Consider the following 22240-nt stretch of genomic DNA (forward strand, 5'->3'; position numbering starts at 1 on the left):
GAGAGAGAGAGAGAGAGAGAGAGAGAGAGAGAGAGAGAGAGAGAGAGAGCGAGCGAGCGAGCGAGCTTCCAATCTACCTGTCAACTATATTATACATTGCTCACATAAATTAACCAAAGATATGCAATTGTATGGGTTTAGCAACTTTCAAAATGCCCTGTATAAGATAAGACATAAATTTCAACCAAATAACATTCTGAATTTCTTGTTGTGTGTATGTGTGTATATATATGTAAATAATATATTTTTCCATATATTTTTACTCACTTTATTTGTATTTAATATTTATATTTATGGCAGTTTGCATACAAGCTGCTTTGCACCATTGTTGCTGCCCCAATAACCTTGATCTTTAAGATTTATTTTTCTTTCTCTAGTTCATGCCGGCTCATCATCATCATCATCTTCAGCCATTTTCAATCCACTGCAGGATGAAGGCCTCTCCAGCAACTTTCCAGTTCCTTCTGTTTTGAGCACTGACCATCCATTTACTATTCAAAAACTCATGAATTTCATCTATCCATCTCCGCCTTTGTCTTCCAGGTTTTCTTCTAGCTCCTCTTGGGTACCATTCTGTTATTTTCTTAGTCATCTGTCATCATGTCTTCGAGCTATGTGTCCTGCCCAAGACCATTTTAGTTCTTTAGTTTTGATAAGAATGTCCTTTACTTGAGTTTGCTGCCTAATCCATGTGTTTCTCTTCTTATCTAACAGTCTGATTCCCAATATAATTCGTTCCATTCTTCGCTGTGTAGTTCTTAGCTTCTTTTCCATTCTTTTGGTGAGTGCCCAAGTTTCACTTCCATAAGTCATGGTGGGGAGTATACATTGATTTATTATTTTACGTTTCAGACAAACTGGGATATTGCTCTTCAGTATGTGACTATATTTCCTGAATGCTATCCATCCAAAATTTATTCTTCTCTTGACTTCCAGCCATTTATCATTATTACAGCTAATAACTTGTCCCAGATAAGTATATGACTCCACCTTTTCAATTACTGCTCCTTCAATCATTATTTCCCTTTCCATGGCATACTTGTTCATCATTACTTTTGTTTTAGCCATATTCATCTTTAGTCCAAAATCCTTACTAACTGTGCATAACTGATTAAGATTTTCCTCTAATTCTTTGGGATCGTGGCTTATGACCACAATGTCATCTGCAAATCGTAAATGGTTTAGGTACTCTCCGTCCACATTGACTCCTTTCTGCGACCAGTCTAATCTTCTGAAAGCTTCCTCAAGCGCAGCAGTAAATAGCTTCGGAGATATTGTGTCTCCTTGTCGAACTCCTTTCTCGATTTTAAATTTGCTACTGTCTTTGTCTAGTCTAATAAAGGATGTAGCACTCTCATATATTTTCTTCAAAATCATAATATATGGAGTATCTATGCCTTGTCTTTCCAGTGCCCGAAACATTGCCTTATGCTGTATGGAGTCAAATGCCTTTTCATAATCCACAAATGCCAGGCATAATGGTGTTTTATATTCATTTGCTTTCTCCATTAGCTGTGATATTACGTGAAGGTGATCCATAGTTGAGAATCCTGTCCTAAAGCCAGCTTGCTCTTTCGGTTGATTCTCATCAAGTATTCTTTCTAATCTGTTAGTAATGACCCTTGTGAACAACTTGTAGATATGGGATAACAAGCTAATTGGTCTATAATTTCCAATTTCTGATTTATCTCCTTTCTTATGCAGCAAAACTATGATTGCATTATTCCACTGCTTAGGCATCACACCTTTTCTAATGCACTTTGTGAAGAGCCTTGCCAGTTTTTGTGTTATGTCTCTTCCTCCCAATTTTAACAACTCTACAGTAACTTCATCTTCCCCCGGGGCTTTCCGATTCTTCATTTTCTTCATTGCATGTTCTACCTCATCAGGAAGAATATCGGGTATGGCGTATGCGTTGCTACTTTGCAATCCATGTTCCCCACTGCTGGTATCATTCCCTCGCTCCTTGTATAATTCTCTATAGTAGTCTTCTGCTATTTGAATTATGCATTCTCTGCTGTTTATAAGTACACCATCGCTATTCTTCAGTTTCAGTATCATTTGTCTTTCTGTATTACTGCTCATGGCTGCTGATTTAAATCCTTTGTTTTCCCTTAATGCTTGTTCTACTTTTCTTGTGTTAAATCTTCTTATGTCCTCTCTGAGTCTCTTTCTAATGGCTTTGCATAACTCAGTATACTCAATTTTCTCCCTGTCAGTGTTTTTCTTGCTCTTCATTTGTCGTCTTTGGTTCATCATGACAAGTGTTTCTTGACTAATTTTTTCTTCTTTGGATTTCTGTTTCCCTATAGGTTTCTTGGGCTTTATCACTTTCAGAAAGTTGTAATATTCCTCGTCGATTCCATGCCGGCTCACATTGCTTTTATAGCATAGCATTCATATGCAGATATTATATACTGTGTTCACTCATAGTTTCTTTTTTTTCTTTTTTTTTTTTTTTCTGTGTTGTGGTGAGTAGATTTATTTTAAGTTTTGGTTCTTTTCTGCCTTAGTGTGTTCTAGTGGCATAAATGCTGCAATTTCAAACAAGTAACTTCATTGCATTGTTGACTGGTGTACATAATGCTTCTTGTCAGTCCTGTTTCCAGCAGCTTTCATTTTCATTCTTTTTCCTATTTATTACATATGTGACATTTCATTGTTTATACCACAAGTTACTCAGATGGTTTTGGTCCTTTCATCTCTGTGGCATAAAAATTTGTATTTTGATTTTTAGTCATGATGGGCATTATTATAATGTTTCTTCCATGCTATTAATTTCATTTACAGCAATGGATTCCTGTGCATGTTGGTGTATAGTTTACTGATGAAATATAATTTCACACTTTTGAAATTAAGCTAGTCTCTTCAGTAATAGTTTTATTACTCTTTTGGTTTTAAATTATTTTTAGCCTTTGTCCTTGTTTCAATTTCTAAATTTATATTTCACAGTCTGTCCTCTGTCCTACATTACTGCTTTTGTTGCAGTTAGAGGTACTACAGTCCTACCAACACAAGAATGAACTCAAGGTTGCAGTCACGTACCTAGTCATTTTAAGACGTGGAGAGGTGTATAATGAATTAAAACATATGATGAAATAATGTATAGACTTAGATGGCAGTGAGATCAGAATTGATTCTATACATAATTTTATTATACATTTATATGATTACTTTTGTTTAAAATTAATCTAAAAATCAGTGCCCCAAACACAACATCATCCCTTTACATCTAAAATAGACTGCATCTGGTGGTGACCTTAAGTTCATTCTCATTGCAATAGGACTGCTATATGTTTTTAGTTTTATATACAGGGTGTCACAAAAGCCTACTCATAGGGTGTTTATTTTATTATTGATACCATTAATAAATATTATTTTGATTATTATATTTTAATTTTATTTTGTAAATATTGAAAAATGAGTGACTATACACCAAAAGAAAAGTTGAATGGTGTTCTTACAAGTAATGAGCAAGAGCCAGTGGGATGCATGTGAGATATTTCACCAAAAGCATCCTGATAAAAACAAGCCCTGTCAGCGATTTTTTTGGGAAATTACTTGACCATTTAAAGATGACTGGTAGTGTTTTTGACAAGCCACGTAGTGGTTGTCCTTTCCCATCCTCAGGTGATGAAACCTCTGCTATTACTCTTGAAAGCATTAACAGGAGTCCCAAAAACTCTTTGAGCAATCTTGGCCAGGAAGTTGGTATTAGCCAAATGTCTGCTGTAAGTATTTTGAAATTAAACAAATTCCATCATTACAAAGTACAATTGCTTCAGGAATTACATGGAGATGACACTGACAGACAGATGGAATTCTGTGAATGGGTGTTTTGCACCTTACATATGTGCCCCACTTTATTATCAGATGTTATGTTCAGTGATGAGGCCTGCTTTTACTTGATTGGTTCTGTTAATCAGCATAATTATTGATATTGGGATGATACCAATTGAATGGTCAAAGGCCACTCACAAACTAATCCTAAGGTTGTAGTTTGGTGTGCAATCCACCATTGAAAGTTTGTGGGGCCTTACTTTTTTGAGGGAAATGTTAACAGGTGAAACTTGTTTGCATATGCTTAAACAAGTTTTAGAACCCTATGTTGGTGATCTTCCTTTAATAAAAACGTATGCACAGACAGTGTATTGCACCAAACAATCATCAGTGCGAAAGCAGATAGATCTACACTTGAATATACAAGCAGCTCATTTTGAGCATCTCAATAATTAATGTGATTAAAATGTATTTTATTTTTATCTGAGTGTGGATTTTTGTGACACCCTGTATATATACACTCAGTCACACACAGTGACTTCTTTATTAGGTGCACCTACCCTTTTCATGAAATAGTGTTCCTTGAGTAACAGTATCATATGTTTGTACAGCACAATGCAAGGAAGGTGGAAAGATATGTAGGGATGCTGGATGTTACAATTGAGGTATTTTAGTGACTTTGAATGTAGCATGATAGTTGGTGCCAGCATGTCTGTATGAATCTTGGGAACTGCAACTTTGCTAGAATTTTAATAAAAAAATCTGTCTATGATGTACAACTATTTGTACATCTTAGACAAAGAATGGAATCAGGTTCCATTCAGTAAAGGAAAAAAAAAAGTACAGTTATGGGCTCAGGAACACTAGCACTAGACAAAAATGGAAGATTGGGGGGGGGGAAATGTTTCCTGGTCTGGTTGAAACCCAGTTACACTAGAATATGGTGAAAAGAGTACTTGCCCATGGATTCATCCTTCTAGGACTTCCCCAATTGAGAGCATGTGGGATGAAGTGGAATGAGACCTTCAGAGTATATATTATACCATCCAATTTACAACTGTGGGAAGGAGTTGAAACAGCATGGACCAGCTTCTCTGTGGTATACCTTTTGACACCTTGTTGATTTCATGACACAATGAATCCAGACTGTTCTGAGAGCTAAAGGTGGGGGATACTACTCTCTATTAGGTAGGTGTACCTAGTAAAGTGACCACTCTGTGTATTGTTATCATTATATTCCTTTGAATGTGTTTCTTTGCTATAAGACAAAACACTTCAGTATGATATTAGCAGAACTTGTTCTCTGTCCAACATAGCTACATGAAGAATAAGTTTAGTGCTACTGGGTGGGGCAGGATTTGAATATTAAAATATCTGGTTTTTAGACAATTACAGTTATTGGACAGCTGAGTTAGGATGTTCTACTTGTACTTATTTTAAACAAATGCAATTTTTCTAGTACTAAGTATTAATATCCTTTAACATAGGATATTAATTATACACTTTAATTTATTACTAATTTATTACTACATTAATTAATTAAACATATAAAAGATTATATGCCTCTATCAGATCACAAGGTGATCTGATAGAGGTGTATAAAGCCTTGAATGGTTTGAGCATGTTCAATGCTGATGGAATTCTGCCTCTTGCTCAGAATAATCACCTGAGAGGGCATAAATTCAAATTGAGGAAAGACAGTTGTAGGATAGATGTGCGGAAATTTGCCTTTAGCCAGCGGGTAGTTGGTTGGTGGAACAGACTTCCATCCCTTGTTGTGGAAGTTGATAGCCTAAATAAATTTAAGGCTCAGCTGGACAGGTATTTCGAACAAACGGAGGGGTGAAGTGGAAGTTTTTTTTTTTTTTTTGGCTGATGCTGCATAAGCTTGCTTTCTTGCATCATATGCCTCTACTAATGCTAACATATTAAACTTTTTCATCATACATTATTATGTGTACAGCTGATTTTCAGAATAAGTGATTTTATAGTATGAAAGAAAGCTATTTATTGTTATTTGTTTGGAAGAATCATAACATTGTGAAGTGAAAATCAAAAATTACATTGTATTGATTGTTAAGATGTGACATAGCTATGTCACATCTTAACAATTTTTATTAACCCTGGTAGAAGACCAATACTGAAGTAAACATTTGTTATTGTCCTACATACCTCACTGCAGGAATTAACTAGCCTGTGGTTGAAGCATGTTTTGTTATTCTCATTACAAAAAGAGGTTATGTAATTCAGAAAATCTGGTTTTTTTTTTTGGTTTTTTTTTATGTACCTTATTTATTAGTTTTATCATTCAATTCAGCATCTGTGATCCTTCCTTTTTGAAAGATTATTTATCATAGCGTCCAGCAGCTGAAGCTTTAATAACATACTGTAAATCAGCATTTCCCAAACTTTTTTAGTCATGGAACACTTCATCTTGCAATTTATTTATGAGACAGCATGGACCAGCTTCTCTGATTTCATGACACAGTGAATCCAGACTGTTCTGAGAGCTAAAGTGGCGGGGGGACTACTCACTATTAGGTGCACTTACGAAACACAAGTTTAGCGGGAGCCAAAGAACTGTTTGCTGATATTTTATTACATACGACACACTGTGCATCAGGAGCAACTTTATTTGCAACACAAAGCCGAAATTCAAATAACTGTCATCATACTTTCATTTTGGTCTTTTATTAGTTGGTTCCTGTTTTTTCACTTTGGATTTTTGGGAAACAAAAGACTGTGATTGTTCATCCTCACTTTGAAGTATGACAGTATTGTGTTCATTTTCATTGACTACAGTTACACTACTTGGAGTACTTGCTTCTCGTTTTAAAGTTCCTTTTTTCAACCACAAATTCATGGTCATTTATTTTAACCCTGGTAATACTGATAATTATCAAAAGAAATTTATACAAGGAAGTGAGTTTAGTTATGATATCGGTTCGCTTCCTCCTCTCCTTCAACCCAATGTACTCCAGGCTAAATCATATACAAATGGCATATTAGATCACGACAATGCTACTTTTTTTGTAGATGTCATTGCCATTACATTCTATATGCAAAAGCATGTCAAAATAGTGTCCACAGTATATTTGATTTGAGTATATTAATAACAAAAAAAAATTGGACTCAAGCGTTTAGGGCATAAGCCTCAAGCTATGAAGGAGTCTAGACTATGTATAAATATAGTGCAAATGCATCAGGAATACATAGCTATATCTGAATAAATCAGATTATGAAGGTATTCATAGTTGAATACCTTCACAATATGAGATATAACTTAAAACGATGCCGTTTTATTAATAATCTGATTTATTCAGATATAGCTATGTATTCCTGATGCATTTGCACTATATTTATACATAGTCTAGACTCCTTCATAGCTTGAGGCTTATGCCCTAAACGCTTGATTCTAAATACATGATACACCATCAGGCATCTCTCATATTGTGGAGTTATACTTCATAACTGTTTTGCCATCATTGCATCACTCGGGTACCTACCCACCCACCGAAGAAGGGCCAAATAGCCCTGAAACGGTGCCGTCTGGGTGGTGGTATCCATCTGAGAATAAGTAACATTAGTCTTCTCCTTAGGTGAAGCGTTACTTATTCGAAGTAGTGCAATATCATGGCAACTCGTTGTGAAGGTATTCACAATATGAGATATAACTTAAAACGATGCCGTTTTATTAATAATCTGATTTATTCAGATATAGCTATGTATTCCTGATGCATTTGCACTATATTTATACATAGTCTAGACTCCTTCATAGCTTGAGGCTTATGCCCTAAACGCTTGAGTCTAAATACATGATACACCATCAGGCATCTCTCATATTGTGGAGTTATACTTCATAACTGTTTTGCCATCATTGCATCACTCGGGTACCTACCCACCCACCGAAGAAGGGCCAAATAGCCCTGAAACGGTGCCGTCTGGGTGGTGGTATCCATCTGAGAATAAGTAACATTAGTCTTCTCCTTAGGTGAAGCGTTACTTATTCGAAGTAGTGCAATATCATGGCAACTCGTTGTGAAGGTATTCACAATATGAGATATAACTTAAAACGATGCCGTTTTATTTTATTAATAATCTGATTTATTCAGATATAGCTATGTATTCCTGATGCATTTGCACTATATTTATACATAGTCAAAAAAAAATTGTTAAAAATTATAATGATACAAAAGTGTTGTACGCTACAAATATGCAAAATTTATTTATTTTATTTTATTTTTTAATTATTAATTACGGTTTTTCATGGAACACTTGTCCACAGCTCACAGACACTAGTGTTCCGTGGAACACAGTTTGAGAAACGCTGCTGTAAATAATGAAGTCACAACTTCAGTGAACTGTGGATTGACTTGCTGATATTTTTAATGTGGCATGCAGTATTAGAGATAGCTTCTTCAGCAAATTTCTTGAGAAGGTAATATTTTTAAAATCTTAATCTGCACTGTTTTATTCTACAAACTACGAACAAATCATAATATTTCTGCTTTGCAGTTGTATATATGTCAACTCACAGAATTTTTCATTTTATTTCCAGTTTTCTACCCATCCGTTGGTAATTTCTCGGTAATATGGAACTGCAGCCACTTTATAAAATTACAAATATTTTTCATGTATTTAGTTTAGCAGAAACTGTGCAGTCTTGCAAATAAATTTAGAACAATTTTATCTTCTTATACATCAGACAGCCAGAAGACTTTTGGAAGAAACTTGCATGAAGTTTCAGACAATCCGATCTGCTGGCATACTCTGTCTTTATAACTGTTCATTATACTCATCGCTAGACATCAGATAATATGCACTAAAAATTGCCAAAATATGCATGCAAATTTTTTTTATTTTTTTTTTTTTATGGAAACCCCAAACATGAAAGGCATCAAAACCTATAGTACTCAGTACCGTGCATGGGTTGAAGGAGAAATATAGGGGGAGGGGGATGCCGGAAACTTTGCTCTAGAGACTAAACATGGGTTTCACCACTTCAAGCCTCCAATAAGCAAAGTGGTGGTATTTCACCGGTTGATGAAAGTCATCTACCACCTATTAAATATATGAATATATGTCAAACTGTGTTTTAGACAATAACATTTTTCCATTTATTGCATTTATTATAATACATTTATAACACAGTTATTTATTAATTGAATTACTGTTTATTTGTATTCAGGATTTAAAAGTAACAAATTCTTAAATTAAAAGTCTCAGAATAAATATCATTTTACTTGGAATAACCTTTATTTCAGTAAACACTAGTAAAAGATTCAATGTAGTCCATTATAAATATCTGACATTTGTTATCCAGAATCATTTTTAAAGCAGTTAACTTTTACCCCAATGGAAGTGACTGGGCTAAACTTAAAAATATGAGCCTTCAAAGCCTCTACTTGGAATGGAAGTTCATTTTCATAACAAAGTTATCTATTTTCCTTAAAATATACAATACTGTTCTTTTTAAACATCAAATTTATTTCTTATTTTCTTTCCAATGTCTACAAAGGATGGTTGAAATTTATAACTGAACTTTCTCAACCTCTTAAATTGCACTGCTCAAAGAAAGTCACCATTCTTCAAGCTCTCATAAACACCCATGATAATGATGAATTTGCATTTAATTCCATTCCATCACACACTTTGCACTGAACACAAATAAAGATACCCTCCTTGGCTGTATCATGACCCATTCTAGATAATTCACAAACATTGAATAGCATATTTTGTAAGGCTGTGATTCAGAGCTAGCTCCCTTCAGTTCTCACGAGTGACAGCAATCCTGCTACTTTGAGCCCTTTGCTTTGCTGCTCTAGTCTGAGGCATGATTTCCATTTAAATTCAGTTTAATTTGAGATTACTACACTAAACTAATAAATACCTAAATGCACACTACTCTGTTCATAGGCTGTTCAGCATAATACGTATTACGTTATATAGATGTATTTTGCTATCAAGTTTATGTTATTACACACACACACACACACACACACACACACACACACACACACACACACACACACACACACACACACACACACACACACACACACACATTATCAAGTTTACATTATATATATTATACTATACAGTTCATAATGTTATAAATTAGTTATAGCCTTACTAGATAATAAAATTTCTTAGCTGAAAACAAACAAAAAGAAAAAAAAATATGCCAACCAATGTGATTAGAACCTTTTGAGTTACTTATTTACCATGATTAAAACCTTTTGAGTTACTTATTTACCATGATTAAAACACTATAATTTCACTACCATATACTATACTACAAGTTACTAGTGAATTACGAAACCAAGCAAAATGAGTCTCGAACAGCAAATGTTTTCCAACCAAAGAATCAGAAAGAATTGCTAAGACAATTCTTTTTGATTGGCAATAGCTGCAGTATCCAAAACAACAACAACTTTTTTACATGACAACTTTTATGAAATTGTTCTTTTTACACAAGAAATTACTTGATTAACTGCGCCTTTGTAGCCAGGTGGGAAGGGGCAACAGTGCGTAGCACACGCTTCTTGATTAGACTGGGGTTCGAGCCTGTCACCACCAAATACGGAGGATGCGGAAAGGTCAGGGAATGACCACCGCATATTCCCGGAGCAATATGGCTTTAGTTGTTAATGCTCCTAAAAACCAAACAACAACAACAACTTTATTAACTCTGCCAAAATCGTACCAAATTGCTTCTGCAAGCCTATGTAAGCCCTGGACTAATAAGCAACTAATGTGGTTTAAGTTTGGATAGAACACTTGTAATGCAGAAGCTGCTTTTATCATAAACAGCAGCACCACTAAGAAAAATGCTTTTTTTTACCATGGGTGGATTCTCATTCTGGCCATAAAAACTGCAAAGAATAACACTAACCCCACATGATTTTTACCTCCAAGAACTAAAATGCATGACATACTGATTTATTTTAACAGATATAAGCTAATTCTTTTAATTTTAGCAATCGATTCTGGCCTCTTTTTCTTGTGATAAACATGATCAGGCCTGTGGTTCTTAGTTTCAAATTCTAATGTAACGATTCACAATTTGAGGAGAGCATGCTTAGCGTTTTTGGTGAGGATTTTTGTAGGCTGCGCCAAAGTTTTCCAAGTATTAACTGATTGTGACAAGCTCTCAGGGTTGTAAATCAATCCTCCAAACGTAAACAGCCCCTTGAATTATACATATATATCCCTTTATTTTAACATTAAACGTTTTACATCTTTTGATGTAGTCATGATAGAGACTTTTTATGGTGATTTTTGGAATCAGCATGTTATTTCCTCCAGAATCATATATTTTCATTGCAGAGTTATGAAAAATAAATATTTTTGTTGGCTAGTGTAATTTACGAATATTGCAGTGGTGGAATAATTCACATTTTCAAGAATTTTACAAGAAAGCAAATGTGGACAAGAAGGTTCTCCTTCTAATATACCACATAAAAAATGTGCAATATAACAGTCACAAGCACCTGTAGTTTCACTGATGGACAACCAAATATAATTTTACTCAGTATCTTGATGAATTTTGTGAATAATGTCATCATATAATAGCATTAGTAGAGGCATACGATGCAAGAAAGCAAGCTTATGCAGCATCAGCCAAAAAAAACCCCTCCCATTTCATCCCTCCATTCATTCCAAATCAAATGCCTGTCCGCTCAGCCTTAAATTTATTTAGGCTATCAACTTCCACAACAAAAGATGGTAGTCTGTTCCATCAATCAACCACCCGCTGGCTAAAGGCAAACTTCGGCACGTTCATTCTACAACTGTCTTTCTTCAATTTGAATATATGCCCCCTCAGGTTCTTAATCTGAGCAAGAGGAAGAATCCCATCAGCATTCAGCTTGCTCAACCCATACAAGGCCTTATACACCTCAGTCAGATCACCTCGCGGGTGCCTACCCTCCAGGTTCTGCAGTTTGCAGAACTTAAGCCTTTCTTGGTAAGAGCACTATTTTGTTCCCCTCGCCAATCATGTTGCCCTTCTTTGTACTCATTCTAACAACTCTACATCCTTCCTAAAATCCCACAGGCCTCCAGACCTATATACAGTACTCTAGGTGTGGCCTGACCATTGCCTTGTACAATGGGATAATCATCTCCTTGTCCCTGCTAGCAAAATTCCTATATATCATTGACAAGCTCCATGACTTGCCCTGGCAGCCTGTATGAACTGCTCAGCAAACTTCATATTTGACTGCACAATTAAATCCAGGTCTTTTTCACTTTCCATTTCCCTGAGTGTATTACCACAGAGTTGGTACGTTTCTCTTCGGTTATTGCTACTCATATGCAGTACTTTGCATTTGTCAATGTTAAACTTCAGTTGCCACTTCTCAGCCCATTTGTCCAACTTATCTAGATCCAGTTGGAGTAGCATACTGTCGTTAACAACCCTGCCGACCTTAGTATCATCTGCAAACTTGGACATTAAACCTGATATACCTTCATCAATATCATTGATGAACATTGATGATTAATCCATTGTACCAATTTACCCTTAATGCCATACCTCTCCAATTTGTACAGCAGTCTTCCACGTGCAACAGTATCAAAAGCTTTCTTGAAATCCAAGTACATGATATATAAATTATTTTTGACATTCAGTTCCTTTGTGACCACATCATAGTATCCAATCAAATTGGTCAGACAAGACCTCCCTTTAAGAAACCCATGCTGTGTCTTTAACTATTACTGCAGTCTTGTCTAGATGATCCTGCAATGCTTCTTTAACCAGTGCCTCCATTATGTTCCCTGGAACCCAAGTTAAACTAACAGGTCTGTAGTTACTTGTGTCACCTTTTGAACCCCCTTTGTGAATTGGTGATACATTTGCATACCTCCAGTCCATGGGGGACCTCCCCTGAGTCCAAGGAAGCTCTCATAACTATGGCTAAGGGTTTGTTTACTTCCTTTGCTGCCTCCGTTATAAATGGATAGATCCCGTCCACACCAGATGCTTTCATTATGTTTAACTTCAACAATTTGTCCTCCACTTTGCTCTCAGTTATTACAAAATCACTTAGCTCCCTCTTAGAGTTTGATAAACTTCTGGCATTCCCCTCATTGAATAACTCCTCATTTGTGAATGTAGATGCAAAATACTCATTCAGTTTATCAGCTAACTGAGCATGATCATCAATAGCCAACCCATCTATGTTAAGTGGTCCAATCTGATTCATCCCTTTCCTTCTAGAGTTTACATAAGTAAAGAACTCTTTGCTGTTTTTGTTTGCATCCTTTGCCAAAGATTTCTCGTAATCTGCCTTTGCCTGCCTGACTTCCTTTGTGACTTGATTACAGACAAGTTTATATTTGCCATAGGCTTCTGTGTCACCTGATTATTTATATGGATCCCATACATTTTTCTTCTCTGCCACGAGCCTCATTAATTCATCTGATATCCATTTAGGCCTAAACCTTGAACAGTGTTTCTTAGTTGGAATGAAAAGCCCAGTAGCCTCCAAAATTAAGTCCCTGAAGGCTTCTCATTTAGAATTCAATGTTGATAACATCATCAGTTGATCCCACTGTAAAGAATTTAAAAACTGTCTGATACATCTGTAGGCACCTTTACGAAAGCAAAAGCCATTCCCTTTAGCCTTGATGGTAATTACATCTTTAAGTAATTCTCATATCAGTAAATTGTGATCACTGTCACCCAGTGGTTCCTTTATCTGCAAATTCTTAATGCATGAATAATCACTGATGATAATCAGATCAAGAGTATTATTCCTTTTGGGTGTCTCTCGAACATGCTGCTGTAGAAAACAGTCATCCAATAAATCCAAAAAAGTCCTGCTAGTGTGCAACGGACCAACCCACAAGTTCCAGTCAATATCCGGAAAGTTAAAATCCCCCATTATAAGACATTCTGATTTATTGGCCCACTGTATTTCTCTGCACAATTGCTCATTATACTTATCAGATTCATTAGGCCTATAACACACACCTACACTCATTTTCCTTTCCCAATGCTTATGTCACACCAAAGAGACAACATTGCATTGTTCACCAACATCAATTGGATGCACTTCCTTACATTTAATGTGTTTCTTAACTAACAGCATAACTCCTCCTCCTCCCTCCCCTTCCTGTCCTGTCTGTCCTTTCCGTACACATTGTACTCCCCAAATTCCAATTCTGCACTGCTTATATCTGTATGACACGACGTCTCTGATATCCCAACAATATCAGCCGTTGATGTCGTGACTAGCACTTCAAGCTCATCAAATTTATTAATTACACTCCTAGCATTGGTGTACATTCAAGTATACATGCACCTGTTTCTACTCTTGTGTAATCTTACACAGCCCATGTATTTATTTGTTCCAATATGACTCCAAACAGTTCTGGAAATCTCCATTGCCTTGGTTTCCATGCTGCTGCTCATTTTAATAGAAGCAGTTCAAGAATCTCTTTTGCCTCTGCCTGTGGCCACTGTTAACCTTTTAGTCTGTGTATCCAACCCACCTAACACTGCCTCGATAACATCAGCAAATATTCTTGCACCCTTTCTATTTAAGTGTACCCCATCCCTGTAGAAGCAATCTCTCCTGTCAACAAGCACAGACCAGGCTGAAAAAAAATTCTACTCTTGAGCCTTGCACGATCTCTCTCTAGGGCCGATTTGATTGACAAGGCTCGCATTATATACTTCCTCCTATCGTGTCTAGGCAGAATTGCAGACACTTTCACATTCAACCCTAACTCGCAGCTTTTTTTCAACATTGACCTGTACTTGTTGAGTAAATCTGCAGATTTCTTACTCTCGATGTTATTAGTTCCAATGTGTACAACAATATCACCTTTTGTGCCCTTAAAAGATATCTTCTTTACATCATCAACTTTTGCACCTGGAAGACATATCATAAATACCATTTAGGTAATTCATCCTCAAGTTAGATTCATCTGGAATGTTTTGATTTGTACAGTATTTTTTCAATAGTCATTTGAAAACACTGGGTTGTTTTACTCATTGAAAGGGTTGCTACTTACCAAGGCAAAACAGACATATTTTTTAAGTTGCTTTTCTCTTTGCTTTCAGTACCCATCTTGGTTAAATGCAACTGATCTGGCTGTTTTTCTTCCCCCCCCCCCCTTGATTTGCATTGGACACTTTTCACAAAACACAATACTGCCATATACAGGGTGTCACAAAAGTCCATTCTTATAGGTAAAAATAAAATGCATTTTAATCATGTTAATTATTGAGATGCTCAAAATGAGCTTCTTTTACATTCATATATTGATCTGTCTATTTTTGTAGATTGGTGATTGTTCAATATGCTACATTGTCTGCACCTGCATTTTTCTAGAGGAAGATCATCAACATAGGGTTCTAAAACTAATTTGAGCATATGCAAGTAATTTGCACCTGTGACATTTCCCTCAAAAAAGTAAGGGTTAGGACTAGTTTATGAGAGGTCTTTGTGTTGGGGTGTGCAGATAATTAATGTTCACTTTAGAACATTAATTATCTGTGATAATTAATGATAAATAAAACACACCAGAATATAAGATGCACCCAGATTTTAGGATAGTTTTGGGAAAAAAAAAAAAAAAACATTTGTTGCATATATTTGAAATACAAATTCCAAATAAAGGTATAATTTTTTTCAGTTGGAGAAGGACTGAAATGACTTTCAGCTGTCATGTTTCCATGTTCTTTAGTGTAATTTAACAGCTTAAATTTGAAGCCAACAGTGCGGGAAAACCTCTTCTGCCTTGTACCCATTTCATCAGAACTACAAATTTATAACAAATTAAAACCATCATGCTGCATGAAACACAAACTATCATACTGCAAAAAAACAGAAACATTAACTACTAAAGAGATATATATTTTCTCTCTCCGATAGCAACTCACTGATTTATAGAAGGGATTACTTTACTAATATAAACTGAACTGTGATCACACTGCTTGTTAGTGTGCATGTCAATTTCACTGGGAAGAAGCTAGGAGGGGTTTGGCATCTGTCTCATAACAATGTCACAATAAATGTATGAGGCCTCACACAGATATGCCTAGCAGTAATCAGGGATGGCCATCTTTTTCCTGCTGCATGCCACCTAAGGGCATATCCATAAGCTACTGGGATCAAATCCCTCCCATTACTGACCTGCACCAAATGTTTTTGCTAAATATGTTAAAGGAATTACTGTATACACTTAGCACGTTTAATAAAAAAAAATTAAACAATTTTACATTTGTAAAATAATTTTAATATAGGTTAACAAATAAATGTTTACCCTATAGAATCAATATCATGAGGAGCTCTATGCCTTATGTGCACTGAATTAATGTTAAAAAGCAGTAAACACAAACCAGTGGTGCTCATCATGTTAAAATCCAAATTATAATTTTTGGCGCTAAAAGTGGAATTTAAATTGTATATTCATTTTTTTATTATTTTTTCTCCACTTCAGTAAGTTGTGCCATACCAAGAGCTGTGCATGCCACAGAGTTGGCTATCCCTGCAATATACAATCTGATCCTAAAAAAAAAAAAAAAAAAATCACTGCATTTGCCTGGCATCCATATTTTAGACATCATTTATGGTCCAACAAATATTTTGAAGTATTTAACTCAAGGCTGATATTTGTTGTTTCAAGTGTTAAAATAAACTTTGTATTAATATTTATTGTTCGATAGATTGTTTACAAAAATGTGTTCATTTCTGTATCTCTTTTTTTTTTTTTAGGCTCAGCAAATCTCACCAGTCATTTGTAGTAGATCAGTCAGCAAATTTACAGGTATTTCATCAAGATCAGAAATCTGTCGAAACAATTGCAAGTAAATGCTGCAATGCAAGTAACAGTCTGCATAAACTCAGTACTCAGCCTGACCAGATGTTAAATGGTCTCCACTGTTTATATCATTCCTCAGAAAAAAATAATGAATTGTTTCTCCGTCATGAAAATACTCTTGGTTTCTGTCATTCATTTGGGAATTCTAGAGCAAAAATTTCATTTCCCGTTACAAATGGCTCATTATCATCCGTCCTACCTACCCAAGACCCCAGTATTCTTCAAAATGGTTCCTGTTCTGAACAGTTAATAAAAGAAGAAAATAAAGAAAAGTTAGATTCACTGGAAATGTTGGCTACTGATGTTAAGGTAAATTTCAGAATTATGTTTCTATGACATTGTTACATTTAAAATTGCTTCTTTATCTGTAGTATGATCATACAACAGCTTGAGATGAACTGTTTGGTTTCTTGAGCTGTGGTCATACTGCTTAGCTAACAGAGTTAAATTTTTATTTTATGCAGAAAGCTTCCCCCTCCACTCCCCTAATTTTACAGAAAAAGACATCTTTCATGATAGTTTAGTGGTTTTGTTCACTTGTTTGGAGAGGTCAAGTTCAAATCCCATTGTTGACAGGAGGAATTTCTAAAGGATCCATTTGGGCTGTGGTTAGCTGATCTCAGGTGGAGGAGTAAGCTTTTCCAGCCTGAGCAATATTCGTATTAGCCCGTGAACACACACTTGTCTGACATAATTCATAATGGAGAAATATAGTCTTAAAGTTGCTGATGCTCCAAAAAACTAACAACAAGGCAATTATTTGAAATGTGATAATTAACCTTTGCTTCATTGTTTAAGTTCCATATTTTGTTTATTCCAGTTATCGTTATGTACAAACTTAGTTATATTAAACTGAGAGCAGGGGACTACAATGAAAACACTCAAGTTTTTTTTATAAATGTAATATGCATCTCTGAATTCTGTATCTACTGGAGAAGTGTATTCCAAGCTACTGCATAGTTTAAAATATCCAGCTAAAATCGAAGAAATTTTAGGAATTGGTCTGTTTCATTCACCTTCAGAATTTCTGGACTGTGATAATTACTACCCTCGTAGCTCTTTTTGCATTTGGTATTACACAAATTTTTAATTATTTCACAGTGTTACCAATTTACATATGAAACTATGTAAATTTAATTTTATAACATGCAAGAACAAGCATAATATTAAATTTTACCACACTGTGCAAGGTTTTGTTTTTCATTATGTAGTTTAGAGACTTCTTGCAGGATAGTTTTGTTTTCATCTTTCAGCCCATTTTACAGTCTTCCTTTTTTACCTATAGCATCAAAAGCTGATTTGTTTATAAGTGTTTGTAAATTTTACCATTCTTCCCATTAATTTTATTGGAGCAGGACTAATTTTATTTAAATACAGATAAACCTTGTTAACACAGTAGTTAGGTTCCTATAAAATTTCAAGTAGTGCAAAACTGTGTTATATGGGACTAAGAACCGGTACAAAAAGGTGGGTTACATTCCAAAAGCTAACAAAAATACACTTTTTTTTTTTTTTAATAACTATCGGAAACTTAATTTTTATTAAAAATATTAATAAAAACTGAACAAACATCTTACCAACTGTGATACATATATGTCAGATAATGTGCATTCATTTAATTTTATTCCTCTTCATTGCTGCTAATCCCAATCAAATAAGAACGTTAGCATTAGCATTATTACATTAGTTGACACATATTATCCAAGAAAGCAAGTTTATAGAGCATCAGCCAAAAAAAACCTCTTCTTATTTCACCCATCCGGTCACTCCAAATGTTTGTCTAGTTCAGCCTTAAATTTATTTAAGCTATCAACTTCCACAGCAACAGATGGAAGTCTGTTCCAGCAGTCAACTACCTGCTGGCTAAAGGCTTCTGCACATCTATTCTACAACTGTCTTTCCTCAATTTGAATCTATGCCCCCTCGGATTTTTAATCTCAGCAAGTGGAAGTATCCCATCAGCATTGAGCCTGCTCAAAACATTCAAGGCTTTGTACACCTCAATCAGATCACCTCGAAGGTGCATAGTCTCCAGATGCTGCAATTCACAGACATCAAGCCTGCCTTGGTAAGAGCACCCCTTTGTTCCCCTCACCAATTTTGTTGCCCTTCTCTGTACTCGTTCTAGCAACTCAGCATCCTTCCTAAAATGAGGCCTCCAGACCTGTACGCAGTACTCAAGGTGTGACCTGACCATTGCCTTATACAAAGGTATAATCACCTCCTTGTTTCTGTTAGCAAAATTCCTATATATCATTGACAAAACTCCATGATCTGCTCTGGCAGCCCGTCTGCACTGCTCAGAGAACTTCATATCTGACTGCACAATTATCCCCAGGTGTTTTTCATGCTCCACTTCCCTGAGTGTAGTACCACACAGTTGGTACGTTTCTGTTGGGTTACTGCTACCCATATGCAGTACTTTGCATTTGTCAATATTAAAATTCAGCTGCCACTTCTCGGACCATCTACCTAACTTTTCTAGATCCTGTTGCAGTGACATACTGTCTTTAGTGTCATTAACAGCCCTGCCAACCTTTGTATCATCTGCAGACTTGGACATTAAGCTTGATATACCTTCATAGATATCATTAAAAAATACACAAAACAACAGTGGGCCCAGCACCGAACCCTGGGAGAACTCTACTAATATCATTAGTCCATGTAGAGCAGTGTCTATTTATTACCACTCTCTGCAGTCTCCCACTCAACCATCGCTTTATCTATTGCTGCAACTTGCCCTTAATGCCATACCGCTCCAATTTGAAATCCAAGTATGTGATATTAAAATTATTTTTTCATCCGGTTTCAGTTCAAATTACTGCAGTCTTGTCTAGGTGATCCGATCCTGCATCACTTCTTTAACCAGTGACTCCATTATTTTCCTCATAACAGAAGTTAACTAACTGGTCTATAATTATTTGTGTCACCCTTTGAAAACCCCATTTGTGAATTGGGGATACATTTGCACATCTGTAGTCCATGGGGACCTCCCCTGAATCTAAGGATGCTCTCATAATTATTGCTAAGGGTTTGCTTACTTTCCTCACTGCCTCCTTCAATATAACTGGATAGATTCCAACTGCCCTGTGTTCCTTTTGTATGTTTAACTTCAACAATTTCTCCTCCACTTTGCTCTTTATTATTATAAAATCATTTAGCTCCCTGTTAGAGTTTGGTAAACTTCTGGCCCCCCTTCCTTACAGAATTCCTCATGTGTGAATGTAGATGGAAAATACTCATTCATTTTGTCAGGTATCTGAGCAGGAACATCAACAGTCGAACCACCAATATCAAGTGGACCAGTCTGATTCATCCCTTTCATTCTAGAATTTTCATTTCTAAGTACAGATGCCTTCGTTGTTTTCTTTGTATCTTTGCCAAGGATTTCTCATAACCAGCCTCTGCTTGCTTAACCTCCTTTGTGACTTGATTACAGACTAGCTTATATCTGCCATAGGCTTCTATGTCACCTACTAATTTATTTGCATCCCACTCATTTTTCTTTTCTGTCATGAGCCTCATTAGTTCATCTGACTTCCATTTAGGCCTAAATCTTGAACAGTATTTCTTAGTTGGTATGAAAAGCCTAGTAGCTTCCAAGATTAATTCTGTGAAGGCCTCCCATTTAGAATTCACTGCTTTTAACATCATCAGTTGATCCCACTGTATAGAATTCACCACTAGTCACCTTTACGAAAACAAAAACACTTCCCTTTATCCTTGATGGTAGTTGCACCTTTAAGTAAATTCAACATCAGTAGACTGTAGTCATTGCCACCTAGTGGTTGCTTTATCTGCATATTCCTAATGTATGAGTCATCACTGTTGATAATTGGATTAAGAGTATCCCCCCCCCCCGGTTGCCCCTCGAACATGTTGCTGTAGAAAACAATCCTCCAATAATTCATTAAAGTCGTGCTAGCATACGAGTGAACAATGCACAAGTTCCAATCAATATCTGGAAAGTTAAAATCCCATATTACAAGACATTCCGATTTACTGTCCCACTATTTCTCTGCACAATTGTACATTGTGCTCATCAGTGTCATTAGGCCTATAACACACTCCTACTCTCATTTTCCCTTTCCCAGTGTTTATGTCACACCAAACTGACTCAACATTGCACTGTCCACCCATGTCAACTGGATGCACTTCCTTAGATTTTGTGTTTCTTAACTAACAGCATAACTCATCCACTCTTCCTACCCTGTATATATATTCTGTACACATTGTACTTCTCAAATTCAATTCTGCACTGCTTATATCTGTGTGTCACCATGTCTCTGATATCCCAACAATATCTGCTTTTGATGCCTTGATCAGCACTTCAAATTCATCAAATTTATTTACTATACTTCTAGCATTGGTGTACATGCAAGAATACCTGCACATGTTCTTACTCTTTGTTACCCTAAAACAGTCTATGTATTTACTTGTTCCATGATTAATCCCAGCAGCTCTTGAAATCCCCAGCAACTTGCTCTCTAGGCTGCTGTTTGTTACAATAGAAGCAGTGCAAGAATCACTTTCACCTCTGTGCCTCCGTAGCCAGGTGGGAAGGAGCAGCAGTGCGTAGCACACGCTTCTTGATTAGACCGGGGTTCGAGCCCGTCACCACCAAATACGGATGATGCGGAAAGGTCAGGGAATGACCACCGCATATCCCGGAGCAATATGGCCTAAGCTGCTAATGCTCCTAAAAACCAAACAACAACAACTTTCACCTCTGCCTGTGGCCACTGTTAATCTTTTAGTCTGTGTATCCCCCCCCACAAACTAGCAGTTTTCTGACCCACCTAACACTGCTTCAATAGTATCAGCAAATATTCTTGCACCCTTTCTATTTAAATGTATCCCATCCCTGTAGAGGCAGTCTCTCCTATTAGCTAGCACAGACTACACTAAAAAGAATCCTAACCCATGAGCCTTGCACAGTCTTTCCAGGGGCAAATTGATTGACAAGGCTCTCATCATATACTCCCTCCTGTCGTGTCTGGGCAGAATTGCAGACACTTTCAAATTCAACCCTAGCTCACTACATTTATTCAACAGTGACCTGTACTTGTTAATTAAATCTGCAGATCTCTTACCCTTAAGGTCATTAGTGCCAACGTGTACAACTATGACCTTTTGTGAAATCGTTTTGTGAAAGTTTTATGAAAGGTGAGCTCATCATAAGCTCTATCTTAGAGCTTATGATGAATTAAGAAAATTATGGGCTGAATTGCCAAGCCAATATAAAGTGGGGGAAATATAAAGTAAAATTAATACATCAAAATACTAATAAAATAAAAATAAAATGGTGTAGTTGTCATTTGATATGGGGGAAAATATTTTTAGTAAATGGTCTAATGCAAAAATGTTTGATCTGATGTCAGCTGAAATAAATATTGATACATGATCAGGTATTTCATCAGGGGACTACACCTGACCATGTTTCATAAACTGCGTTTCTATACTTGTCCATAGTAGCAGTAGAAGAAAAGCAAAAGGCCAAAACAACGAAAATGAAATTAGCACTTTCTAATACAACTATGGACAAGGTAGTCCCAATGCAGTGCAATTTATATAGGTAAAAATAAGTATCGAGTTGGGATAAAAATGGTTAATATCAATATGT

The 22240-nt window shown here is 36.1% G+C and overlaps 1 protein-coding gene across 3 annotated transcripts in view; it reads left to right on the top strand.

The window, feature by feature from the left end:
* Positions 1–22240, top strand: part of LOC150083311 (protein FAM193A-like) — a 359376-nt gene that overhangs the window by 192911 nt on the left and 144225 nt on the right. For all 3 annotated transcript variants that reach the window (XM_090377966.1, XM_090377967.1, XM_090377969.1), the window contains exon 12: positions 16512–16926. In XM_090377966.1, coding sequence (XP_090234092.1) covers positions 16512–16926 — 415 coding nt within the window. The remainder of the gene's footprint in view (positions 1–16511; positions 16927–22240) is intronic.

Source organism: Mastigoproctus giganteus, chromosome 7 (assembly GCF_048544385.1).
Source record: "Mastigoproctus giganteus isolate SK-2022 chromosome 7, ASM4854438v1, whole genome shotgun sequence".
In the NCBI taxonomy this organism is placed as follows: Eukaryota; Metazoa; Arthropoda; class Arachnida; order Uropygi; family Thelyphonidae; genus Mastigoproctus; species Mastigoproctus giganteus.